The sequence below is a fragment of the Thamnophis sirtalis genome, unplaced genomic scaffold (genome assembly GCF_051295495.1).
Source record: "Thamnophis sirtalis isolate CommonGarterSnake01/CBP01778 unplaced genomic scaffold, rThaSir2_p1.2 scaffold_5, whole genome shotgun sequence".
Taxonomy (NCBI): domain Eukaryota; kingdom Metazoa; phylum Chordata; class Lepidosauria; order Squamata; family Natricidae; genus Thamnophis; species Thamnophis sirtalis.
In genome coordinates, this window is record NW_028261385.1 from 50,930,909 (window position 1) to 50,957,100 (window position 26,192).

The following is a 26,192-nucleotide window of genomic DNA, read 5'->3' on the forward strand; positions in this document are numbered from 1 at the left end:
CATGAGTAGATAAATGGGTACCACTTCAGTGGGCAACTTAATGGGGACATGAAAGAGTGTACCCAGGGCAACAGTGATGTCATTGTTCATTGTTTCAACCTGGAAGTGCTCCAGGGTTCCTGACATGACCGTAGTAGTATTAGTAATGTGAATTTCAACCTTTTTCAATCACACGATGTTTCATTGTTCCATTTGTACATTTTATTAAGATTTTTGGTAGCATGCTAAAGTAGAGTAACACTGTTTTTATTCAGTTTATGCATCTAAATGACTTGAATATAAAATAGGTCAAATTTGCTCAATATATATATCACTTAAATAATGGAATAAATAAATATCACCATCTTGACGTTGATGGTAAATGCTTTGTTTCTTCAGTACACAGTGAAGAAAATTGACTTAATGAATTAAAAAAACCCTGAAGTTTAGATTAAAAATGAATTCATGTAAAACCAAACTAGGAAATTAAAAAACCAACAGAATCAATTCGCTATGTAAATAGTACAAAAGCTTGGTCTTATGACTGATGTTGCTATTCAGACAACTTAGTAATATGCTAAAGTTTTTGTGTGTCAGAACAATATGAGTCCTAGGCAGATAAATACAATTAATTTTAAAATAAAAAAATATACACACAGACACAAACAAAGGATATTGGACAGAAGTTGATTTCCAAAAATTTCACCACTTTGAAAGTTCTTTTCCTTCACATCCAGGAAATTATCCACATGTTTTAATAGGACTATCAAAAGAACCACAGACACTGAGAAGAAAGTAACTCACAGCACATGCGCACATAAGAAATGAATTAGAGTAAATCCAATATGTATGATATATTTGAATCCAGCATTTTAAAACATGGTAATTCTTTTTAAGTACAGATGAATTTTCAGAAAAACTTTCTGAAGAGTAAAGCAAAAGTTAGGACCATGACTAATATAATTTGTGAATATCAGTTTACACATACATGACACAACCCAATTATCACATTTAAAATCTGGAACCATTCAGCAACAATAAAAAATAAATAAAAATTAAAATAGTATAGAAAAACTGTACTATAAAAACAGTTTTCAAACATATGTTAGCTTCATCTTAGAAGAATCAAAGCTATTAATTTTAAGTAACTGTATATATAAATAGGCTGTTTTAGACTCAGCTTGTTGCCATTTACTGGGTTTCAATATTTTAGTATTTATTTTCCACTAAACATTCTTTAGAAAATTAAAGCCATTATGGATATGCAGACACACAGAGTTGAGAGCCAATTTTTCAAATGTATGTCAAGTTTAATATTCTGTTTTTATGCAAATATTCTCTGCATGTCCCACTGCAAAAGACAATGCAATGCCAGGACAAAATTGGATCCTGATCTAATGTTTAAACATGTTTTATTAATTGGTCCCATATAGAAATATTTCTGAATGATCTACCCTTTTTTGGGGGAAAAAATCCTGACTAATTTTTCACAGGAATTTCTAGAAAAACAAATACAAATCAAATGTCAAGCTGTTTTTTTAATGTTATAAAAGCACCATTATGCATAATTATAGAATTCAATCGCATGTCATGGTGAAGGGAACAGACTATTAAAACTCACACAAGAGCTTGTTGGTCTTCATGTTTTGTGACTGTGTTACTTGTTGTGCTGTCCCTCCCTGGTTGTATCTATCTACACTCTTAGATTTGGTAGGAGAAGCATGCTCCAGGTCCTGCATAACATGATGGAATATTATCTAGTAGGACCCACAAAGAGAGCCTTTTCTGTTGTAACATTCTCTCTCTGGCATATCATTCACCCAGAGATCAGATTTGGCCCAATCCTATTAGGCCTCAAAAACTTGGTTTTTTCATAAAGTCCTGAGTCCCAGATATCTCACTGAGCTGTGTCATGGCTATTTTAATTGCTGTTGCTTGTTTTTTTCTTGGTTGCCACATGTGATATTTTGCTATATGTTTTTTATCTTGTTTTTAAGTATTTGTACCTGCCCAGAGTCATGTATTTGAGATGGGCGGCCACATAAATTGAATAAAGCCACACACACAAACACACACACACACGTCCTATAATTTTTGTATTTTAAACAAAATTCATTTATGTAGATAGAAAAGCAAAAATGGAAATGTGAAAATCATCAAATTAAGCTCTGTGTTTACAATGTAATTAAGACCATATTTAAATATAAAGATATAATTTCTAAATTTAAAAATCTGAATGGTCTTAATATTTTACAACATGTTTAACATAATAACCCTGGCTTTGCTTGCAGTAAAACGTAACATTAGCAATGCCTTTTTTATATAGCAAGAAAGCAGTAAAACAAGAGGCTTAAATGATACTGCCTATGTATAGTATGCCCTCTGCCAGTCACTTAGAAAAATACACTTAATGGAGACAATTAGCATTTGAACAGAAAAAAACCTGAAAAACGTGAAATGAATGAGATTCAACTGAAGCAGTTCAAAGAAGTACAACAGTGACTCATTTTGTAGTACAGTCTTGTGGTATAATTATCACAAAAGGCAAGAAGTTCGTGATTATTATTACGGTGCTATTCTTCCTCATTATTAAGCAAAGAAACCTTTCATGCATTTCTTCCATTTATTTTCATAATACTTGAAAGAGTTGAAAGGACACTATGCAATTATGCAATAAAGTATGACTGATGTACAATGTACATCAATTGGCAAATTTTATATTTATGCTTTTATATTAAATAGAAATGATTTGAGATGCATTCCCACAAAAACCATACAGTAATTTGTAGACATGAAAAGGGGTCCTAATATGAGTACTGCTACAAAACTCTGTTAACTCCTTTGTTTAAATTCAATCCATCTCCTTATAATAATCACACATGCAGCAGAGCATTCTGAAAAAAGAAAATATGTAGCCACCTCGACACACGTTGAAACCAATTTGCTACAGGCTTCCTTTCTGCAGAGAATTGTATTGCATATCACTACAAGAAGAGACCAAGAGCTCCCCCAATTTCAGATCACATAGCCACTGCTCCAACAGAAATACCAGCTGCAGAATGTGACCACTGTCCCATGTCAATCTTAGGATGACCTGATATAGGTCCATGACTGTCATTATGTCCATGAACTGAAACCATTCCAACTCTTAAGAAAGGGAGGTTTAAGTTCCTTAGAACCATAAATCTGGGGAACTCCACTGTCAGCCCAGAAATAGTCAGGGAGGTTGCTATGCAGCTGGGATGTTGGTACTACAGCAACAATCCCAACTAATTCCTATTCATAACAATCCGAATGATCCCTACAGAAACAAGTGGGACTGTTGAAATTGCCATTGTAATTTCACAGTCACGCCTTATTACAGAGTTCCCAACTCTAATTACCATTGTTAACCAAAGGCTTACCCATATTCAGGAGACCACATGCAGACTCCTAATCCCTCTTCCATGGCCCCCAGAACTCAATCAGGTCTGGGTGAAAACTGGCACCTCTGTTTTTCAGAATTTTGATAAAGAAAATATACACAAGTTGCAAGTTAAGTCTAGAAATAGGTGCAACAAAGGTCGCCTGGACAAAGTAAAAATAAATACTTTAAACTGGACCAATGCTGTGCCATTGTTCTATCTAGTGTGGCCCCCCAAAATGATAAGCATAGCCCTGACTAGCAAAACCTAGTCATCCTTCTAGAGAAGTATGTGTCATGCACATATACTGATGAGACAACTGTCTTCAGTCCCTAAAAGAAAACTAGAATGAAGGATTGGATGCAAGAAATGCCTTGCCAATGAAAGAGTAAGTAAGTGACTTAATGTGCAAAAGAGAGATCTGAATAATTAAAATGCATGAATGCAACAATCTAATGTATCTTTCCAGATTTAGTTGCTTCAATGAATTTTGCCCTTTATATGCATTTATATGGTCACCTGTGATTACTGTATTTTTTGGACTATAAGACACACCGGAGTATAAGACACAACAAGATTTTGAAAAGGTAATTAAAAAATAAGGTTTTGCCTCCCTGGCCCCCAGGAGCACTCTGCAGCCTCCCAAACCCCCTGCATGCCCCGTCTTTTGTGAAAAACAGGGCATGCAGAGAGTTTTGGAGGCCTGAAAAGTGCTCCTGGGGGCTGGGGAGGGCAAACATGTGATGCGTGGGGGGTTTGGAAAAATGAAAAACAGGCCCATTTTGAGCTGCGGATAAAAAAGAACTCCCGCCTGACCTAGAGAATTCCCGCCTATCACATGGCGAATGTCCTCGATCACCTGGATCTGGAAGGCTGGACACTGGCGGGAACTGCATGTGGATCATCGCTCAAGAGAAACTGGATGTGCGGGGCGGGGGTTTCCAGAGGTCAAAAATGGCTTTATTTGACACACCAACATTTTCATCCTCTTTTAGGGGGGGAAAAGGTCTGTCTTATACTCCCAAAAATATAGTAGATTCTTATCAGTATTTCCATTGATAGGAAAACGATAATAACACTTACTCACGTCATGAAATCACTTTATCTTACCTAATGCTAGCTTGGGAATTCTGGGAGTTGACATTCACACATGTTAAAACTGCTGAGATTGATAAATTAAAGAACTGAATCTGAAAAAGTGGTACTTACAGTGTTGGCAAGTTCTAGATAACTTCCTCCGACTGAATTGCTTAGATTGGTGGCCTGTGTAAGCAATCTTTGAAGGACAACTTGTTGATTCATAGTATTCCCACCATATTCAAATGGCTTTTGTAAAATTGAACAACTATGCAAATCAGGGCTTTGAAGATCTCTAGCTCCAGAATCGTATTCCCAACTCTCTCTAGCTCCAGAAAGGGCACCTGGATAGAAAAAGATATTTATTTTTAAAGAGTAATGCAATAATTCTATACAAATATCTTCTGATTTTATAATCTTCTTGTACTGACTTGCTCTTTGTCTCAGTGGTGGGTTCCGGATTCCATTCCAAACAGTACGGTTGGAACGGCCCCGGAGTTACCCACATGCACACATGTGTGGTGTGCGTTTTAGCATCAAATGGCGCTTCTGCAAGCCTCTGTGACGCTCCAGCTGCTCCGTGGAGTGTCATGCAGGCGCCGTATGCACAATGTGTGTGCATGGAAGGACCAACAGCATAAAGCACCAGTAGGGAGTGCGGGCGGGAGGGCACTCTGGAGCACCATACCGGTATCCGGTGCTCCGGGCAGGATCCGGTACGCCCATATCAGGGCGTATCACCTGCAACCCACCACTGCTTTGTCTTCATAAGCACAGAGCAATTAGGCATTGATCTGAATGAAGAATAACTTCTTCACTCTAAATTTCTAAATTCAAGTGGGTTAATACCCAGCTACCCTTGATAAATCAGATTATGCTTTTTAAAAAAAACATACATTAAAAAAACAAAAACATACATTAAAAAGACAACTCCTCAACTATGTAATCTGAGTGTAAAGGAAAGAAGCACACAATTATATAACAAATTCCAGTTACATATTAAAAGTACATCATTACCTATCTTAGAAATTGATAGAAAATAAATCAATGCATAAATGTTGAGCTGTTATACCTTATTAATAATTCTCTTAAAAGGATCAAGGTCAGCATAGCAATGGATTCTGAGAATTATAGGTCAGAAACATTTGGAGGGGCATAGGTTTCCAATATTCTGTAATAATACCTGCAAAGCTTTGGTAATCTGTTTTTAGAAACAGCTGAGTAGAAACGCATTCCAGTTTCCAGATATTTTGAAATTGCAGTTATAGGGAATGTTCCTTTTTCACATTACATTTCTTCTGGTTGTAAGGATTACCCTCTGATTCCTTTGCCTGAATTATTTCATCTTCTGAAAATAGTAATTAGGCCTGTTCAAATCTTTCACAAAAATTCATGGAATAACCCATCTATTTTGGAATGGTAAAACAACTATGTTTTTTTACAGGCTTGCAGTGCTGTATTGGAGACTACTCCTAACTGTATCTGCAGTAAAAATAGCTTCCAAAGCAGTTTCCTGAGTCTGGAAAGAGATGGTAATTTAACTACTAGAGAGGAGATGCTTTGTATGTAGCTCCACATGTTCTCCATATATTCCATCACTTTTGAAGGATTAAATTGTAATTAGACCCACAGATACTCTTCATTTTCTCAGGTTTCTAAGTGATATTCACTTTGGTTCTTTTTGTTGTTGTTTATGCCAGGTGACATCGTGGCTCAGTGGCCAAGATGCTGAGCTTATCGATCAGAAAGGTCGACATTTCGGCAGTTTGAATCTCATAACAGATGAGCTCCCGTTACTTGTCCCAGCTTCTGTCAACCTAGCAGATTGAAAGCATGTAAAAATGCAAGTAGAAAAATAGGAACCACCTTTGGGTGGGAAGGTAACAGCATTCCATGTGCCTTCGGTATTTAGTCATGCTGGCCACATGACCACGGATACACCTTCGGAAAGCGCTGGCTCTTCAGCTTTGAAACTGAGATGTGTACTGCCCCCTACAGTTGGGAACAACTACCATATATGTGCGAGGGTAACCTTTACATTTTCCTTATGCCAGGTGGATCATATTTTTATTCATCCAACCCTTTCAGTTATGTCAGAGTAAATCATATTTCAAGCAGCTATTCTTTTACAATGCTTAGCTATGATTTGCTTTATTATGCTATTTTAATTTTCAAGCAACTCTCAGTTAACAAGCATTTATAGTATATACAGTATACTGCTAAAAGCTCATTACTCGAAACTAGGATATAGGATCCAAATATCCAAATTATTGGATTTTTTAATACAACATATATGGAAGACAAGCATGTATAGCCTTGTTGGAAAAGTTCATGCTGCATCTTTTCTACTCATAACTACAATACCCATTTAATTACATCGGCATCTGAACAATTGAAGAATAGCTGCAGCACATTGAGCTGAGGGAGTTAAAGGCCAAAATCTTTATTGAATTCTATGCATAATGGTTATTTTGCTTCACATGTTAATTACTTTCAAATGCAGCTGCACTGATGCCTCAATAAAATACAATTTACTCAACGTGCATTCATTGAAAAGTACCTAACTGCTGAAAAAGAAACCAATAGAAAAGTAAAATTACAATTGTCCTAGATTCTACAAGGACTGTACAAAAAATATTAGAAATGCTGGCTTTGTAGTTTAATTGAACCCACATTGTTTCACTGAACATTTAACTGTGCAATTGTTGAAAGAAATGAAATGTAGGCTTTCCTAATAACTTTACTGCATGAAATAGGAAAATTGTCTCAGATTCATTCAGAATATGGTAATGGAGGTATGCGAGTCTTCTTTTCTTGGAGCAGTATCATCTTGAATTTACTTTATTTTTGGATAAATATGATTTCTGTCATGTTGGATAAGAAAATTATCTTCAAGTTATAAAAAATATTTTCATAAGTATGATGTGAAGCAAAATAAAAAAAATATTTTACCAGTAAACTGTGCAACTCTTTCATCTGTTGTAAAAATATTGCAAAAGTAAATTATTTGGAACAAATAGATTACATAAAGATAAAGGATGAGATAGATTGTTACTTATTCACAAACAATTTATTAATTATTGTGTCAGTTCTCATTATGGACAGAAGCATAGGTATTTACCTTAAATCAAAGTGGTGGTTACCTATAGTTCAGTACTTTCCAGAAAGGTAGAAAGTATGTCCATTATCCTGGAAAAAAAGCCTAGAGTAAGTTGGAAGTTGGTAGCATTAGGAAATATCAGGACGGCTTCCAATAAAATTATTTTTATTTATTAGTCATTTTGCCATTGTAGCCATTATATGAATGGTTAGGCATCACCTTGCAGCTGTTCTGAAATACATCCCCAATACACCTACAAAACCAAAATGTTTTGGGATCTTTTCTGAAAAATGTTAGAAAGGGGAAAGTGAGTCTTTCCTGTCCTGTCCTTTCCTTTCCCCTCCCCTCCAGGAGTATTAGATTAGTATTATATCAATCATTTGGGTCTAGTTGGTCTAGTGGTTAAGGTACCAGGCTAGAAACGAGAAACTGTGAGTTCCAGTCCCGCCTGGAAAAGCTAGCTGGGTGAACTTGTGCCAGTCCTTCTCTCAGCCCAACCTATTTCACAGGATTGTTCTAATGGAAAAAATAGGAGTAAGGAGTATTAGCTATGTTTGATTCCTTGAGTTACTTATAATGTAATAAAGGCAAACTAAGCACCTAATATATAAGTAAATAATCAATCATTTGTCTCCTATCTGCCAGATTATGCAGAAAAGGATGAAAAAGCTTTGGATTCCCAGTTTTCTCCACTTCTCCAATCTCTTCCAAGCTTTTTGCCAGCCTTTGATAAGACTTCTTTTAGTAAGAAACAAAGAAAAACTAGCTGAAAATATTAACATCACTTATGAAATATGAACATGTTCCCAGTAAGGTTTGATGCATACAGGAGTCCTCCACTTTTATTTATATTCTATACACCCATCTGCCCATCCATAGATAACAGTATGCCACATAGGATAACATGAAGGACACCCAACAGAAGCTTTGGAAGCAGAACAAAACAAATGCATAATACAAACAATGGCTGCATTTACATGCAAAACATGTTATTGTCATAAGTTATCTCTCCTTTGCTTTTGCTTTGCTTTTCTTCATTTGTAATGTCCCCCCCCCCCCCCCAGTACATTGCTCAATCAATCTGAAATGGGACAGCATAGAAATCTCATTAATAAAAATAGAAACTAGCCAAAAAATGCTTGGTGTATTTTCAAGGTGTATTTTAATGTCTCAAGCATTCAGCTACTTTTATAAAGCAATTGAAAATAATACATATACTGTAGGTTTAGAATCTGGTTATTTTATTAACTGATCTTAAAAAGATAGATATAAAATGAAAAAATACTAATTTGTCACAATGAATAATACAAATTGCTCAATTCTTTATATGTTAAATGAACAATGTCAAAACTATGTTTTAACAGGACTTAAATAGATGTTTTGTGTGATTTTTTTCAATAAGAAATTCATTAGAAAACATGATGCTTACATTTTATATATACAGGTGAAACTCAAAAAATTAGAATATCGTGCAAAAGTTCATTTATTTCAGTAATGCAACTTAAAAGGTGAAACTAATATATGAGATAGACTCATTACATGCAAAGCAGGGTAGTTCAAATCATGATTTGTCATAATTGTGATAATTATGGCTTACAGCTCATGAAAACCCCAAATCCACAATCTCAGAAAATTAAAATAAAACAAGGATTGTACATAGAACAATATCTGATCTCTGAAAAGTATAAGCATGCATATGTACTCAGTACTTGGTTTGGGCCCCTTTTGCAGCAATTACTGCCTCAATATGGCATGGAAGCTATCAGCCTGTGGCACTGCTGAGGTGTTATGGAAGACCAGGATGCTTCAATAGCAGCCTTCAGCTCTTCTGCATTGTTCGGTCTCATGGGGATTCTCTATGGGGTTCAGGTCAGGCGAGTTTGCTGGCCAATCAAGCACAGTAATCCCATGGTCATTGAACCAGGTTTTGGTGCTTTTGGGAGTGTGGGCAGGTGCCAAGTCCTGCTGGAAAGTGAAGTCAGCATCCCCATAAAGCTTGACTTCGAAAGGAAGCATGAAGTGCTCCAAAATCTTCTGGTAGACGGCTGCGTTGACCCTGGACTTAATGAAGCACAGTGGACCAACACAAGCAGATGACGTGGCTCCCCAAATCAACACAGACTATGGAAACTTCACAGTAGACTTCAAGCATCTTGCAGTGTGTGCCTCTCCATTCTTCTTCCTTACTCTGGGTCCTTGGTTTCCAAATGAGATGCAAAATTTGCTCTCATCGGAAAAGAGGACTTTGGACAACTGAGCAACAGACCAGGTCTGTTTTTCTTTAGCCCAGGTAAGACGCTTCTGACGTTGTTTGTTGTTCAGGAGCGGCTTGACAAGAGGAATATGACATTTGAAGCCCATGTCCAGGATCTGTCTGTGTGTGGTGGCTTTTGATGCACTGACTCCACCCTCAGGCCACTCCTTGTGAAAGTCCCCAACACTTTTGAATGGCCTTTTCCTGACAATCCTCTCCAGGCTGCGGTCATCACTGCTGCTTGTGCACCATTTTCTTCCACACTTTTCCCTTCCATGTAACACACATTCTATTAAGGTGTTTTGATACAGCACTTTTGGAACATCCAACTTCTTTTGCAATTCCCTTTTGAGGCTTTCCCTCCTTATGGAGGGTGTCAATGATGGTTTTCTTTGGGGTTTTCATAAGCTGTAAGCCATAATCATCACAATTATGACAAATCACGGCTTGAACTATCTTGCTTTGCATGTAATGAGTCTATCTCATATTAGTTTCACCTTTTAAGTTGCATTACTGAAATAAATAAACTTTTGCATGATATTCTAATTTTTCGAGTTTCACCTGTAGGACTAAGGAAAATGGAACTACATGATATTATGTAGGGAACAAATATATTTTTTTCTTCCTGGTCTAATCTTTTGAGATATAACATAGGCAAGAAGCATGCAGTTCTGTAGATGTTCTTCAGTTCAAATCTCCCAGCATTTTTTATATTAACTATGCTAGCTACAAGGTCTGGAAATTCTATTTGAGCAACTTTTGAAAATTCACAGATTTCTCATCTTTGGTGATGTTGCTACTTGCCAGAATTGTAAACACAGCACATTATTATACACTAAAATTGCCATGCTGATAGCTACTTCACATTTTTTACAAATGCACAATTTTTGCAATCAATGTTATTTATACCCATATTAAAAAGCTGCAGGTTGCAAAGTGTTTTCAAGTTATATCAACAGATTAAAGAAACATAAAGGGCTATGTTATATAAAAGAATACATACAGGCTATGTAGGAACGGAAAAGGTATAATTTTCATACAAAGTGGAAATGAAATTGACTCAAGTTATCAAACAGAAAATAACAGAGACTAGGGGGAAAATCCAGTTTCAGGGTCACCAACATCGTATCTTTTAAAATTAATACTTCTACTACAAATTTCTTGAAACCACACTATGGAAGGAGACTCTTGAAGCAGTCATTTCAACCCCTTCCTTTTCTTTGTTAACTTTCCTCACTAGGAAAGCATTAATACACACCCAACCTTCCATCACAAAGGAAAGCACAGGACTATGGTATGCATTGGAAAGAGATTCTTATTGTATAGAAGACCAGTAGTATTAGGAGAAATTGTAGGCACAAATGTGGAGCAGTTGCCAGGATAAAGTCTAGCATAGTAGGCACCTGTGAAGGAGAAGCAGGGATAGATTCCAGCAAACCAATAGCAGAATTCTTGAAAAAGAGAGGGGAGCCAGGCAGTATCTCTGTTCCAGCACAGATGGTTAGTCTACATCAGCCAGTAGTTGTTGAAGGTACTTTTTTTTGCCTCCCCCAAAGACTTTGCAAAGCCAGTGCTTCGGCAGCAATTGGCAAGAAGTTGGCTAAATAATGGCTAAAGACTTTGCAACAACAAGCAAAAAAGAACTGATTTAGTATTCTTAGGATTCTTAGATATGCAGATACAGCAGTCATAGTGATGAGTATAGGAATTGTATAGTGTAGACTATAAGTTTAAAGGTAGATGTTAAGTGAGAAGAAATAAGAGCTTTTTTTGTAATAGCAGCCACACAGGAAAGATAAAGATACTATCCTTACTGGTGGTGGGTATCTAAAAGAACATCCTCATATTATATAAATAAAAAGATAGCATCTTAAAAACTAAAGGATATGCTTCAAGTGTAGCATCTATCTGCAAGGCCACTTCTAGACTATGCCTATATTCAGAGCAGTGATGTGCAGTGAAGTTTATGGCTGGTGAGGCAGTCCTCTTCCCCGGCACCCCACTGATTAAAGTGCTTGCTTTCGCCCGCAGCAGAGTTCAGGCAGCCGAAAGGAAGCGCTTTAGTCAGTGGGATACCGGGGGATACTGGGGGAGAGGAGAGAATGCTCAGGCATTCTCTCCTCTCTCCCGGCACCGCACTAATTAAAGCGCTTTCTTTCGCCCGCAGCATAGCTTTCAAGAGGCAGAAGCCGCCCCGGTGCTATGTCCGCCATAGAGGCAGGACGCTTTCAAGAGGCAAAAGCCGCCCTGCCTCTCCGGCGCTATGTCCGCCTCGGCACTATGTCCGCCATAGAGGGGGAATGCTTTCAAGAGGCAAAAGCCACCCTGCCACCCCAGGGCTATGTCCAACATAAAAAGCCCAAAAGCCCTGCCGCTGTGTCCGACATAAAAAAAAGTGCCAGCCCGCGCACTAGCAGAGGCTGTTAAAACATACATACACACACAAATTACTTACAATAATACAATTACTTACAAATTACATTAATTTTGAATTCCTCTCCCTCCCTCTGACCCACATACCTTTTCCAGCTGTTTCACAGAGGATTTCAACTCTGCTCTTGCCTGCCATGATGAAAATGTAAAAATGTAAAAGGAAAAAGGTAAGAGCTGCTGAGGTCAGGCTGGGTTAGCTGCTGCCAGAGTCTCCAATGGATGATTCTGCTTAACTGTTTAAAAAAGCCTCTAAAAAGTACCCTCTACAGGAGGAGGCAAAAGAACCACGTGTCTCATCTACATAAGGAATTTTTCGGCTTTTAACCCTTGCTTAACTCTGCTCGAGTGATCATAAAGATAGACTAAATGAGGCACGTGGTTCTCCCACCTCCTCCTGTAGAGGGCACTTTTTTAAGAGGCTTTTTTAAACAGTTAAGCACTAAGCAGAGTCATCCACTGTGACTCTGGAAGCAACTACCTCAGCCTTTTTCCTTTTAATTTTTTTTCCTTTTCATGATGACAGTGGTGAGGCCCTGCCTCCCCTGATTGCATGGCACTGCTTCAGAGGTAATCTTTTTTAAAAATTAGAAAATTGCAGACCACTCCTTTGGCAATGTATTTAGCCCATCTATCACTCCGATATTTGCTAAATATTTTCAAATTGATAGTTATGATATTAAATAACATGTTTACAAAAGTATTGCACACAGAAGTGAACAAACATCATTAAATACAGAAGCAAGCTTGTGTAATCTTGCATAAGATTTCATTTTTGAACAGAACTGCTGCCTTGAACAGGAGGAAGACCAGAAATAGTTGTAGGGTGGAACTTCAATATACCTTCTAGCCAAGTAATGATTTAAGACTGCAATGACCACCGAGGCAGTTTCTTGAAGATGCTTATAACATGTTTTCAAAACTCCAGATGTGCCTAGTGGTTTCTAATATAGTATGCCTGCAACAGACTGATTCGTAGGAGCATACAAAATATAGTGTATTTTGTATTTTTATTTTGTATTTTATTAAGGATTTATATGCCGCCCTTTTCCCTGAGGGGACTCAGGGCGGCTTACAACAATGAAGGGAAGGGAGTGCAAGACAAGACTTGAAAAAAAGAATCGTGATTAAAAGAAATTAAACCATAAAAATACAACATTCACTCAACATTCGGGCGGGGTGAGAAATAATCCTATCCCCAGGCCTGACGGGATAGCCAGATCTTGAGGGCTGTGCGGAAGGCCTGGACTGTGGTGAGGGTACGGATCTCCACGGGGAGGTTGTTCCATAATGTCGGAGCTGCAACAGAGAAGGCTCTCTTCCGCGTAGTCGCCAGTCGGCACTGACTGGCGGATGGGATTCGGAGGAGGCCTACTCTGTGCGATCTGATGGGACGCAGGGAGGTGATTGGCAGGAGGCGGTCTCTCAAATAGTCAGATCCACTACCATGGAGCGCTTTATAGGTAGTAAGTAAGACCTTGAAGTGCACCCGACGATCCACAGGTAGCCAGCGCAGCTCACGGAGGATTGGTGTAATATGGGCGAACCGTGGTGCGCCCATAATCACTCGCGCGGCCGCGTTCTGGACTAGCTGAAGTCGCCGGATGCTCTTCAAGGGCAGCCCCATGTAGAGCACATTGCAGTATTCCAGCCTAGAGATCACAAGGGCTCGAGTGACTGTTGTGAGAGCCTCCCGATTCAGGTAGGGCCGCAACTGGCGCACCAGGCGAACCTGGGCAAATGCCCCCCTGGTCACAGCCGACAAGTGGTGGTCAAAACTCAGCTGTGGGTCCAGGAGGACTCCCAAGTTGCGGACCCTGTCTGAGGGGAACAGATTTTGCCCCCCCAGCCTGATCGATGGAACGTCAGCCAAATTTTTGGGAGGAAAACACAACAGCCACTCGGTCTTTTCCGGGTTGAGTACCAGTTTGTTAGCTCTCATCCAGTCTTTAACAGCCTCAAGGCCCCGGTTCATCACGTCCACCGCTTCATTGAGTTGGCACGGGGCGGACAGATACAACTGCGTATCGTCCGCATATTGATGGTACTTAATCCCGTGCCTCCGAATGATCTCGCCCAGCGGTTTCATGTATATGTTAAATAGCAGGGGGGACAGAACCGAGCCCTGCGGCACCCCACAGGTTAGGGGCCTCGGGGACGATCTCTCCCTCCCCACTAACACCGACTGCGACCTGTCTGAGAGGTAGGAGGAGAACCACTGTAAAACAGTGCCGCCCACCCCCACCTCCCGCAGTCGTCGCAGAAGGATACCATGGTCGATGGTATCGAAAGCCGCTGAGAGGTCGAGGAGAACCAGGATGGACGCATAGCCTCCATCTCTGGCTCTCCAGAGATCATCGGTCAATGCGACCAAAGCGGTTTCAGTGCTGTAACCGGGCCTGAAGCCAGACTGGAAGGGGTCAAGATAGTTAGCTTCCTCCAAGGTACGCTGAAGCTGTAAGGCCACCACCTTCTCAACAACCTTCCCCAGAGAGGGGAGGTTGGAGACTGGACGATAGTTGTTAAGAATTGCTGGATCCAAGGACGGTTTCTTCAGGAGGGGCCTCACCACCGCCGCCTTAAGCGCGGTGGGGAGGTGTCCCTCCCGAAGAGAGGCGGTGACAACCGCCTGGATCCAGCCTCGTGTCACCTCTCTGCTGTTGGCAGTCAGCCAGGAGGGACACGGGTCCAGTATACAGGTGGAGGAACTCACAGCTCGCATAGCCTTGTCCACATCCCCAGAGGCAACATCCTGAAACTCAACCCAGAGATGGTCTACCAAGTTGTTCCCCTGTGTCCCGGCTGGATCTGCGGGGGTGGAGTCCAGTTCCGATCGAAACCGAGCAATTTTGTCCGCCAAGAACTGACTATATTCCTCAGCCTTACCCTGCAGGGGGTTCCCCGTCTCCCTCCTATTTAGGAGGGAGCGGGTTATCCTGAACAGGGCGGCTGGGCGAGACTCGGCGGACGCTACCAAGGAGGCAATATGTGATCTTTTGGCGGTTCTCAATGCCCAAATATACTCCTTGGTGCAAGCTGTCAACAGTGCTCGGTTCGATGCGGACCTATCGGACCTCCACAGGTGCTCTAGGCGTCTCCTCCGGCGCTTTATCTCACGGAGCTCCTCGGTAAACCAAGGGGGTCTCCGCGAGCCGCTGACCCGGAGGGGCCGTAGTGGCGCAATTCGGTCCAGAGACTCTGATGCCGCCGAGTGCCAGGCCGCAGCAATAGTCTCCGCCGAACTGTGGGCGAGAGCATCTGGAATGACCCCAAGCTGTGCTTTCTCTTCAGAGTTTTAGTTAATAAATTTAGGATTTAAATATATTTATTGTGGTTTACAACCCAGAGCTAGCTTGAATGAGGAATAATTTAAAGGCAAACAGCATAATTTGCAATATAGATAACATTATAAGTATGGTGGTGGCTATTTCATATTGGACTTTGAACCAGATTTCAAAATATTTGATATTCTGATGGGTTTATCAATCTTTTAAAATAAATTAAATATATAAATATTGCAGTTAATCTTCCTAATTGTGTTGGACTTTTAGGTAATAGATATAATTAAACCACACTGACCTAAACTGTTATTGCTGCTGGTTGGCCATGAAGCTATTCTATCCCTTAATGTTTTCTTTTTACATGGGTCATCCACTTTCACAGAAAGTTCCACTTCTTCCTTTCTGATTTCTCGCACAAGCTGCATACGACATCGTGTGAAATCTTGAAAGGAAATTTTTCCATGTTCATCTGCACCAAGCTGATGCATGATTTCAATCACAGATTCTTCCATGTTCAGTTGGCGACACACCATCAGCAAATCATTCCTAAAGAAAGAAAAAATAAAACCCCAAATGAATTTAATTTAATTAAAAAATGCCAAGATGTCCAGTTATTTTAAACATAATAGTTAATGAATGATATTTTTTTCTCAGTAAGAGATTTTAGAGATAACCAATTTCAACAAGAGCAAAGATGTCTGATTTAAAAAAAGCAAATTTATATACTCCAATATTTTTGCTACAATCAAGATTCTGCCCGTCTATTAAAAATATTTGATGCTTTTTCAAATAAGAAGAAATGATACCATCTCTGAATTTATATGAGGGAAGAATAGGGTGGTACAAAAAAGAAAAATATTTTCTGGATTCAAAATGTATGTACTTCTCCCGCATCTTCATCCCAATTTATTAGCTGGAAAAGAAAATACTCTATCAGGATACTGGCAAATAACACCACAATTATTTATGTATGATATATGTACTGTATATGTGAATTTTTATTTCTCTTAAAGTAGGCTGTGAAGTATTTGAAATACATTTCACGCATCCTCATACAAAAATGTTTTTAATATATACAGGACACAAACAAAATGAAAAAATTATGAATATTTTAAAAAACAGAGATTTCAAGTATAACATCAAACGTTTCGCTCTGAAATCATTAAGAGTCTATTTTTCTCTATTATTTAGTGTGCATGTTCTACACTTTTGTGAGAATTGTGCCTACTAATATAACTTATACTATAACTAGTTTTTAATTTTTAAATTTTGCATAATATTGTTGAGTGCCTTTTGTATTGAAAAAATAGGTAATTGTTCATGATTGCTAAAATAAATCCCTGCAATGCTGTCTACTAGTAATATTTTGAAACATTTATATGAAGCAATTAATATTCTAACTTCTAATGTTTGCTCCAAGTTTTTCTTCTTATCACTGCCTGCCTGCTTTAGCCATTTAGATTCAAATCTGAACAGAAGGAGAAGATTGGGGAAAAATGGTGACTGCTGTAATTCTTCCCACTTCTGTCACTGGTCACTTGGGGCAAGTAAACTATTAGCACTAGTGATAAAGACTATCAAGGGTAATGGATCAGGCTGCAGACAACCTTCTGGCATGCATATTAGCAGAAGGCCAATAACACTATTGTTACCTTTCTGTAGTATATAGAAATAGAATAACAGAGTTGGAAGGGACCTTGGAGGTCTTCTAGTCCAACCCCCTGCTTAGGCAGGAAACCCTGTAGCATTTCAGACAAATGGTTATCCAATCTCTTCTTTAAAACCGCCAGTGTTTGTTTTTGTTTGTTTTTGTTGGAGGTAATTAAAATTTAACCTAATGTTTGACAGAAGAACAAGAAATATATTTGGATGACTGGAAACTGCAACATAATTATTACAGATGTACGCAGAAATGGAAAAACTGAAACTTTCACAATAGCAGAATGGATTGTGAAGGTGCTAGAATTGACAGAAATGATAAAACTGACCTGTTTGATCAGAGACAAAACAATTAGTACTTTAAGTACAATAAAATTGGAAATGTATAATGAAAATGAAAAAAAGGAAATAATGATTTATGGATTTGATAAATTGAATACTTTATTTGGCCAAGTGTGATTAGACACACAAGATGGGTCTAAGACAATTTGGCACACCAGCTCACTACTCTCAGCTTGCCAGTGCCAACTCACCACCGCCATATTACAGCAGGACAACTCCATATGGACAACTTGCCATGGGAATAACTCACTAGGGGTGGCTGGAGAAAGAGCTGGGAGGGTGAACGAGCAGGTATGCAGAGCAGAGTGATGGCAGCAGTTGGGGACTTCCCATTTTCACACCACCTGCCACTGCTGTCGCCGCTGTGCCAAGCTCCAAGCAGTTCAGAGTTCAGGCCATTTGGCAGTGGTGGTGGTGAGCGGGTTGGTAGTTAGAAGCAATGGCAGCTGATCACATCCCATTTTCACACAACCCATTCGGCAGTGGCAGTGTGTCTGAAAATGATGTGCCCAGCTTTGCTGCTTCCCCACCATCCACTGCTGCTGGCACTGCATTACCCAAACATTGCCACCAACATATAGTCCATGGTGGTGGCAACGGGATATATGAAAATGGGATGTGCCCAGCCACCACCTTACTTCCGCCCCACCCACTGCCACTATCCCCAGCTTTTTCAGTCCATATGTGGTGGCAGCAGCTTGGGGTATGAAAATAGTAAACCTCTAGCTACTGCCACCACTCTGCACTCTGACCACCTGCTCGCTTGCCTGCCTGGCTCTCCCTGGGCCATCCGCAGAGTTTCCTTGTGAGAGGTTGACTGTGTGGAGTTGTCCTGTTGTGACTTGGCAGCGGTGAGTTGGGCAACTTGGCGGCAGCAAGCTCACGGTGCCATGCTGTCCCATTTTGCACGAGGAATTTCTCCAGTGCAAAAATTTTCAGCGTACATACAAAACAACAGAATAATAATAGTCATAACTTTTTTCATATTTTCTTTGTATTTATTTATATTAAAAATGTATATAATTTTAATGTACAGTATATCTCTATGTCTGTCTGTGTGTATTTGTTTTAAACTTTTAAGAAGGCACTGAATACACATTGTTCTTTACAGAAATAATTCCATATATAAAGTAGCATAGTTGTATTGGCAAAGTTTGAAATGGTCTTTTTTTTTTTAGCAATAGGCCAACAAAGAAGACTTTCAGGTAATATGTTTGTAGCTTTGTAACTATCTGTTTGTAAAATAATTTTCAGGCTTTTCCCTCTATTTATCTTTTCTTTTTATTACTCTGCCTATCAATCTTGAGATTGTATTGATCCTATATAGCTACTACATCAATTAATACTTTTAAAATTAATATAGATTTATATTTTGATTTAAAAGTATTAGTTTGTTATTTTTTAATAATTTAGCATAATAAAATGAAGTAATATTAAATCAAGATTAATCTGTTATGAAACCAGGATGAAAGTTGTTTGGTAACTGGTTGTTCAACACATCAGCTATCATGCCTTCTGAGGGACAATACTTAAATTCAACGATGCCTTGATCTTGCATTTCTCTTAGCATATTATATTTTGAATCTAATAAATCCATAATTGTTTTCAAAAGTAAGAACTAGCTCATGTTTAGCTTAATTTTTTGTCTCTGAATAGCTGGTCAACAAACCACATCCCAACATGTTTGAGCATCTGGCTTGGTTGTCAAAATTACTGCTATAATTGGCTTTTACTGATCCATATTCAAACTGAAATATTTGGAATAAGGCATGTCATCAAATCAAATCTATATCCACATTCCCAACTGTTATGTTCAAGACTATTTGCAATAATCTTTTGAATGGTATTTTCAAATAACTCATTCCTTTTCAAAGCTAAACTGACTAACACTGTTAAAGTTTGTGGCTGCAGCTGTATTGTCAAAATTCTGCTTTCTAGAAAATCCCCAGAAACTAGATAAGAGCTATGTAGTATGAATTACATGTGTATTAATAGCAGAAATTACTTATATTTTTATATGTGTTTTTCAGTATACAAAGAGTCCTATAGTGCAGACGGGTCACTCTGACTTGTGTGAGGATGTAGTCGTTAAACAGAATGATGCCCAGGCTTTAATGCATTTTTAGCCCTATTTAGAGATAACTGATAAAAAGCAAATGTTCATCAAACTTTTTTACACTATTTCTTAGACAACTTATTTCTTAGACTTGTACAAAAATTCTGTCATTGCTAGCCATCTTGTCTAAAATACCTAATTACATGATTTTATTTTGCTTTCTGCCATACTTGGAAGAAAAGAGAAAATAAAGGTTTCCCTATACCTTTTCTAACTTCTGTTCCCATTTGTACTCATTTAAGCTTGTTAGGAAAGCTTCTTAGAGAAAAAGTTTGGCATTTGGCCTGCTATGAAAAGAAAAGAACTCTTTGAACTTATAAAATGGAAACAATCCAAAATAAAGAAGAGTTCCATTATATTTCAAAGACTTCTACTTAAGGAAGTTCAATGGCATACTGTTATCAGTATTACATAGTCCAAAAGATTGATTCTTGAATGTCTATTTATACATTGGACAAATGTTATAGATAGAGAACTTCAAGGGTTATGTTTAAGATTGTGGGGGGAGGATGGAAAAGAGTTCATAGGTCAGTATAACAGTACCAGCAGCCTTAATATGTGGGAGGGCAGGAAAGAAGATGTAACATCATCTACATTCCTCAGCATTTCTCAAGTTTCAGCAATACCTACTAAATCTCATTTGTCTTCTGCAGTAAGAAATGTGTTTCTTAAAATATGTCCTCCATACATTATATATTTGTATACAGTTATTGAAACCCTTGTGTCACATAACTTGACCTGTTCTTTTCTGTATTTATATATTCCTCGCCAGAGGACTCTGCATTTTCTACATACCCTTCAACCCCATTTCAGTTCTTATCACTGAACTATTTTATAGCCTGTGTTCTTCCACATCATTTAGTTTGACCTCCTGTATAACAGTATTTCCCAAAACCATTCCTTCCAATTTTTAATAGGTACAGCTGGTTTCTTGCCAGGGGATCTCTCATCTCAGAAATGCTTTCCTATCTATATCATGGGACCTTTATATTAATATCTATATTTTGTGGAATGCCTTTATTACTCTCTGAACCTATTTGGAAAACATGCATAATACCTTTGACATCCTGAAATATATTAGGATCTAGGTTTCTTAAATCAAGATATTTGTTTTCTGTTTTAAAGACTGTTAGGCATAATAAAAGGCTGCATTATTATATATAGAATTCATTTTGTGATATAATTCAAATTTAAAAATAATGGATAAGAATTTCTACAAGGGAATAATATTTTAAATTAGTTAATTTTTATGCTTGTTTTTTAAGATATTCATTTAAGTATGACTTGTCCTCAATGCACATGTGACAACATATACAACTATAACAACATTTACAGGTAGTCTTCAACTTATTGAGGACTATTGAAGCCAAAATTTCTGTTGCTCTGAGACATTTGTTAAGTGAATGTTGACCCATTTTTATAACCTTTCTTGCCACAGTTGTTAAGTGAATCACTATAGTTGTTAAGTTAGTAACTTGGTTGAAAATTGCATCTGGCTTTCCCATTGTCTTTGCTTGTCAAAAGATTGCAAAAGGTAATTTACATGATCCTGGGACACTGCAACCGACTCACTAAATATGAGTCAGTTTCTTCCAAAAGTCTCGATTCTGACCATGTGACTGGCCATGTGGATGCTGCAATGGTTGTAAGTCTGAAAAACTATCATGTCTCTTTTTTTCAGTGCCGTTGTAACTCTGAACAGTCACTAAATGAACTGTTGTAAGTCAAGAGCTACCTGCATTAACTAAACAATGTTCCCAGATGTGTTAGCAGCCAAGGTATCTGAAATTTTAGCTTCTTTAAGAGGTATCACATTTTAAGAAAACAACATAAGAAATTAAAAAGGAAAGTTAGTTATATATTTCATGGGAAAAAAATAATTGAAATATTCAAGTTTGGAAAATCAATGGGTCTGCTCTGGGTAAAAAAAACCATGAACTTTACTTCTTGAATTCATTTTTCAACATTTTTTCTCTTCTGTTTCTCAAATGGCTTTATGGTTTAAATATGCATTATATTTCCATGTGGTCTAAATTTAATGTTAAAGGACTGAATTAATTCTACATAAATAATAAAGTAATTTTATATGACCCTCCCTTTCTTGTTACATTTATTTTAATCATCTTCATTTAATGTGGATTCTTTTCTCACTATAAAACCATTACTATAATTTTTGTGGGTGTTTTTTACTCCACTATTAAACATTACGTGCACACACATACATATTTGAAATGCCATTACTCTATTATGGTTCCCTCAGATGAAATTCTAGTCTCACCTGTTATCCATGGCATGAAAAACATTTTCCAACTTGCATACACAATGCTCAGGTTCTTTTTTTTATTCCTTACAAAGAGTTCCTTTTCTATCCCTTTCTTGCCATTAAGTGGTAATTTCTATTTGTGCAGTCAAAATGCAGCAACTGAATAAGTGATCTTGAAAAGCTAGTCAAAGCTTATGAAATTGAAGGAAGATTACCTCTTTTTCAAAAGTGTAAAATATTTGCTACAATTATTGTCAAGCTTCTGACAATTGCCTCAACCTGAATGAAAGATTCTCACAGAACCTTTTTTAACCAGATTTATTGTCACAAGAATTTCAGCAACTGGAATAACCCGTATATGTTTATTTACATACCTATTTTATTAACGTGAATACCCTATAGTCACAACTAACTTATTTTATTAGCTACTTTTTACTAAAATGAGAAAGATACTCGGAAATAAGTTTGAAAAATATATTATTGTTCCATGTTCCAACATGATGCTGCCATGTATGTTGCAAATATACATTTGGTATATGAAGTGATGCATAATGCCCTATTGATGTAAACAGCAAGAATCCACTGTATACACAGAAAAGTCAAAATAAAACATTGTTGTGTATCTAAAAGAACACAGGAAAGAAACACACAATTTTGAATTATTGACATTCTAGTTCTTATCAATGTCATTAACAACCTGTAGGTTTTTTTAAAAAAAGGACTTATCTAGTATGCACATACATAATTATATATAAAGCTCTACATAAAAATCTGAGAAAACAATTTTAGTAATCTTTGAAAGCAATTATGAAGAAAAAGGTGTAAAACATTAACACAGCAATGCTGATACGATAATCATGCCGTAAAATATAAAACTCCTTTATAAAAAGTTAAAAACTTCATATTCTGTACACAAGGCCACTCATATTAACATTATAGGAAATTAACATGCATTACTGGTACAGCAGGAATACAGTTATATCCTGCAGAATTTTTCTAATCCATTTAATCCATTTAACATTGTATTTGATCATTTTATTTTATTCATTAACATATAAAACAAGTCAGATAAAATGTAAATTTTGCTTTCCTTCCAACCTTATCCCAGTATGTCTAATTTTATCGTCACTAATGTCAGAGTTAAGAACTTTTACTTATCAACTTCTGTTTCTTTTAATAGATTACCACCAAGATCACACTTGGAATCACATTATTTAAAGTTTTAAAAAGCACTAAAGTATTCTTTTTATAGGTTCCTCTGAAATTTCTTTATAACAAATTATTGCCTGAACTTTGATTATATAGGGCATGGGTTTCTAACTCCTGGGCACAATGAGGAACCAGGCTGCACAGCTGGAGGCAAGTGAACGAAGCTCCATCTGTATTTGCAGCCGCTCCCCAGGTGGAACTACCTTAGTTCACCTCAGATCATCAGGCATTAGATTCTCATAGGAGGGTGATGGATAGGAGTTCTACGTCTGTGGAAAAATCGTCTTACAGGAAATTGGTGACAAAAGCATTGAGGACTTCTGACATAAGGGATATTATTATATGTCATGGTTTATCAGGTCATTTTATATTAGTCAGAATAATTATAATAAATGAGTGTTCCAATTATTGTTCTATATAGTATCTATACTATGCTTAGTTGTAATAAAAATTATGAATATAATACATTCTTATTCATTATAATAAATAAAATCACACTTTTTAAAAAAAATCTAGTTTATCAGCTGCTAAGTTCTCTGAAATCAAAGTTTGTCACTGAAGACTGACCAATTCTAAAATGCTCTACATCCAAGTTGGCATATTGATGGCCATCAGGCCATCACCTGAGAACAAGGAAAAGAGTTTAAGGTATTAACATGATCACCATTTTCCTCGTCCTCCTAGCAGCTTGATTCTACCTATTGCTCAAATTTCATGGTGGCATATACATGCTTCTAAAAATTAGCAGAAGCTGACGCAAGTGGAGAGGTTAGGAAGCATGCACATGGAGTCCATGGGTTGCGTTCCTAGGGTTTAGCTAATCATTCAAGATTTGGGATGATTTACCTTTGTATATTGTTGCCGGAAACAATCAGCATCTTTGAAACTGTGTCATATACAATCCAAATTCTCTTGTTCTGAAATTATTACAAATATTAACTCTCACTTCCAATGCCAGTTTAAGTAGACATTGGTATAGAAATACATTGAAATATTTAGAGTTTTCATTATGCCTAATTTTTGTTATTTTATGTTCTTTATTTTGACAACAGTTATTAAAATGTTCATTGTATTATAAGGAAATATTTTAAACCATTAGTTCATTAGCTGAATTTTAAATGACACCCTGTACTGCCAAATGCAATTCCTTTTTAGTATCAATCAGCATTTTTTTAATTCACATTTTAAAATGTCACCCTAACTATTCATAGTATGACAATTAACTATTCTCTCTGGAGGTGCCTTTTCTCTCCATATGCAGCTTTTATTACCCAGCTAGTATTCAAAGAGTTTTCAATTTAATGTACCACAAAAGCTTTTCACAGCTGAGACACCATATAACTTCATTAAGCATGCAAATAGCTTGTCTCCATACACCAAATTAAGTTGCATACAATAGGAAAGCACTTGCTTTAGAAAAAGAATAAACATCAGTTCTCTATAAAACTCATGTTTATGAGGGCTTTTAAGACAAGAAACAACTTCATTCAATAATGCACACGGGGAAACAAGGGAACAAAATACATGCAAAAAAGAAAATATTTTTAAGTTTTAATATCCAGAATATAAAGGCTAAATTTCACATGTATAATAAAATACATTCCTCACTAATTTGAATTTATATTTGCTTTCTTTATAAAGCAGACAAAGTCATATCTCAATACTTGTCTTTGAAAACAAGGTAGTCAAAACAAGCTGGAGAGATCAGAGATGACAAGAGTATATGTATTTATAGTACCTTCCAAGATATTCGATCTTGTGTTGTTGCAGATTCATATAAGAAGCTTCATATACAAGTAAGTAGTTAGTATCTGAGTTGTGCTTCATTTGTAAGCTATTGCTCAGGAAGATGATTTACTGAACTTAAACTGTTTCATGACCAGTTAAAAAGGAAATGGCAATCATATTGATAGAAGCAAGCACAAAGGGCTTCTACCTAGAAGTATGAGAAGAAATTATCATTTCTGAACAAAGTGTTTACTGGAGGAAGTAGACAGAGAGCTTTATGTTTAGATTTTTTGACCCAGAATCTTAGAAATCTCAATCACTAAACAAAGCTTATAATAAAAGAATATCCTAGCTTAAGATAATCATTAATCAAAAGATGCATGAAATTGATACAACAACATCTTATGTTACTCTTCCCATTAAAGATCATTACTGTTACGTATTTAGCTTGAGAATATTTAAGAATTCTTGCTGTATATCTTCAGGTAAATCTCTAAGTGAACAGATAGATTGTCAGAATCAGTCGCAAGATGTTCAGCCTAATAACCCAATCCTAAACAGATTGATGTAGTGGCTAAGGCATGAGTTTTGAAACCGGGAGACTGTGAATTTAGTTCTGTTTTAGACATGATCGTGATCCTGATCTTAGTTAGTCATACTCTCTTAGCCCTAAGAAGCAGGCAGTGGCAAACCTCTTCAAAACCCTTGCCAAGAAAACTACAGGGCTAGTCAAGGCAGTTGACAGATCTCAAGATTGACTCAAAGGTGTGCGTGCATGTGTGTGCACACACACACATGCGCACGTGGGTGCGGCTTCTGAATGGGTGGAAAATGGCAGATTGATGTGCTTCCTTCTGTTTTCTTAGAAATCTATCCTGGATGTATCAGCCCCAAATATATCAGTTAGGTAGACTAAGTCTAGGGATAATCTTTATTCAGGAGTTTTCCAAGATATTTTTAGACTGGGCTGGTGAGCTGCCATGAAGTGATAAATAACTTTTTAGAGTGCTGGAGGGCAGGATACATTTCACAGTGAGTGCAGCTAGGATTAAAACAACAATGGATTCATTTTAAATTATACTAAAGTGGGTAATCAAAATAACATATATTTGTTTCTTCCAAACTTTAATTGTTATAGTCAAAATTCCAATTTCATTGCAATTTGTGAAAGAACTCTGAAGATTGGACTCAACGTTGGGTGTGTGTGTTTGTGTGAGGGGGATGTCTCCATGAATCTATGCCAAGCTATACATTCTATTCTGCTTACAAAGTATTTACAAGACAATATAAGTATTTTTAGATGGATAATTAGATATTGTAACAGAACTTACAACTCTTATAAGCAATTGC

At 37.3% G+C, this 26,192-nt stretch overlaps 1 protein-coding gene across 1 annotated transcript in view; it reads right to left on the reverse strand.

Annotated features, from left to right (window-relative positions):
• The window catches only part of MCC (MCC regulator of Wnt signaling pathway), a 182,656-nt gene that overhangs the window by 153,468 nt on the left and 2,996 nt on the right, over positions 1–26,192 (reverse strand). Inside the window, exons 2-3 of the mRNA XM_087715812.1 lie at positions 15,824–16,071; positions 4,593–4,804 (exon numbers count right to left, since the gene is read on the reverse strand). Of these exons, the coding sequence (XP_087571938.1) occupies positions 4,593–4,804; positions 15,824–16,071 (460 nt within the window). The remainder of the gene's footprint in view (positions 1–4,592; positions 4,805–15,823; positions 16,072–26,192) is intronic.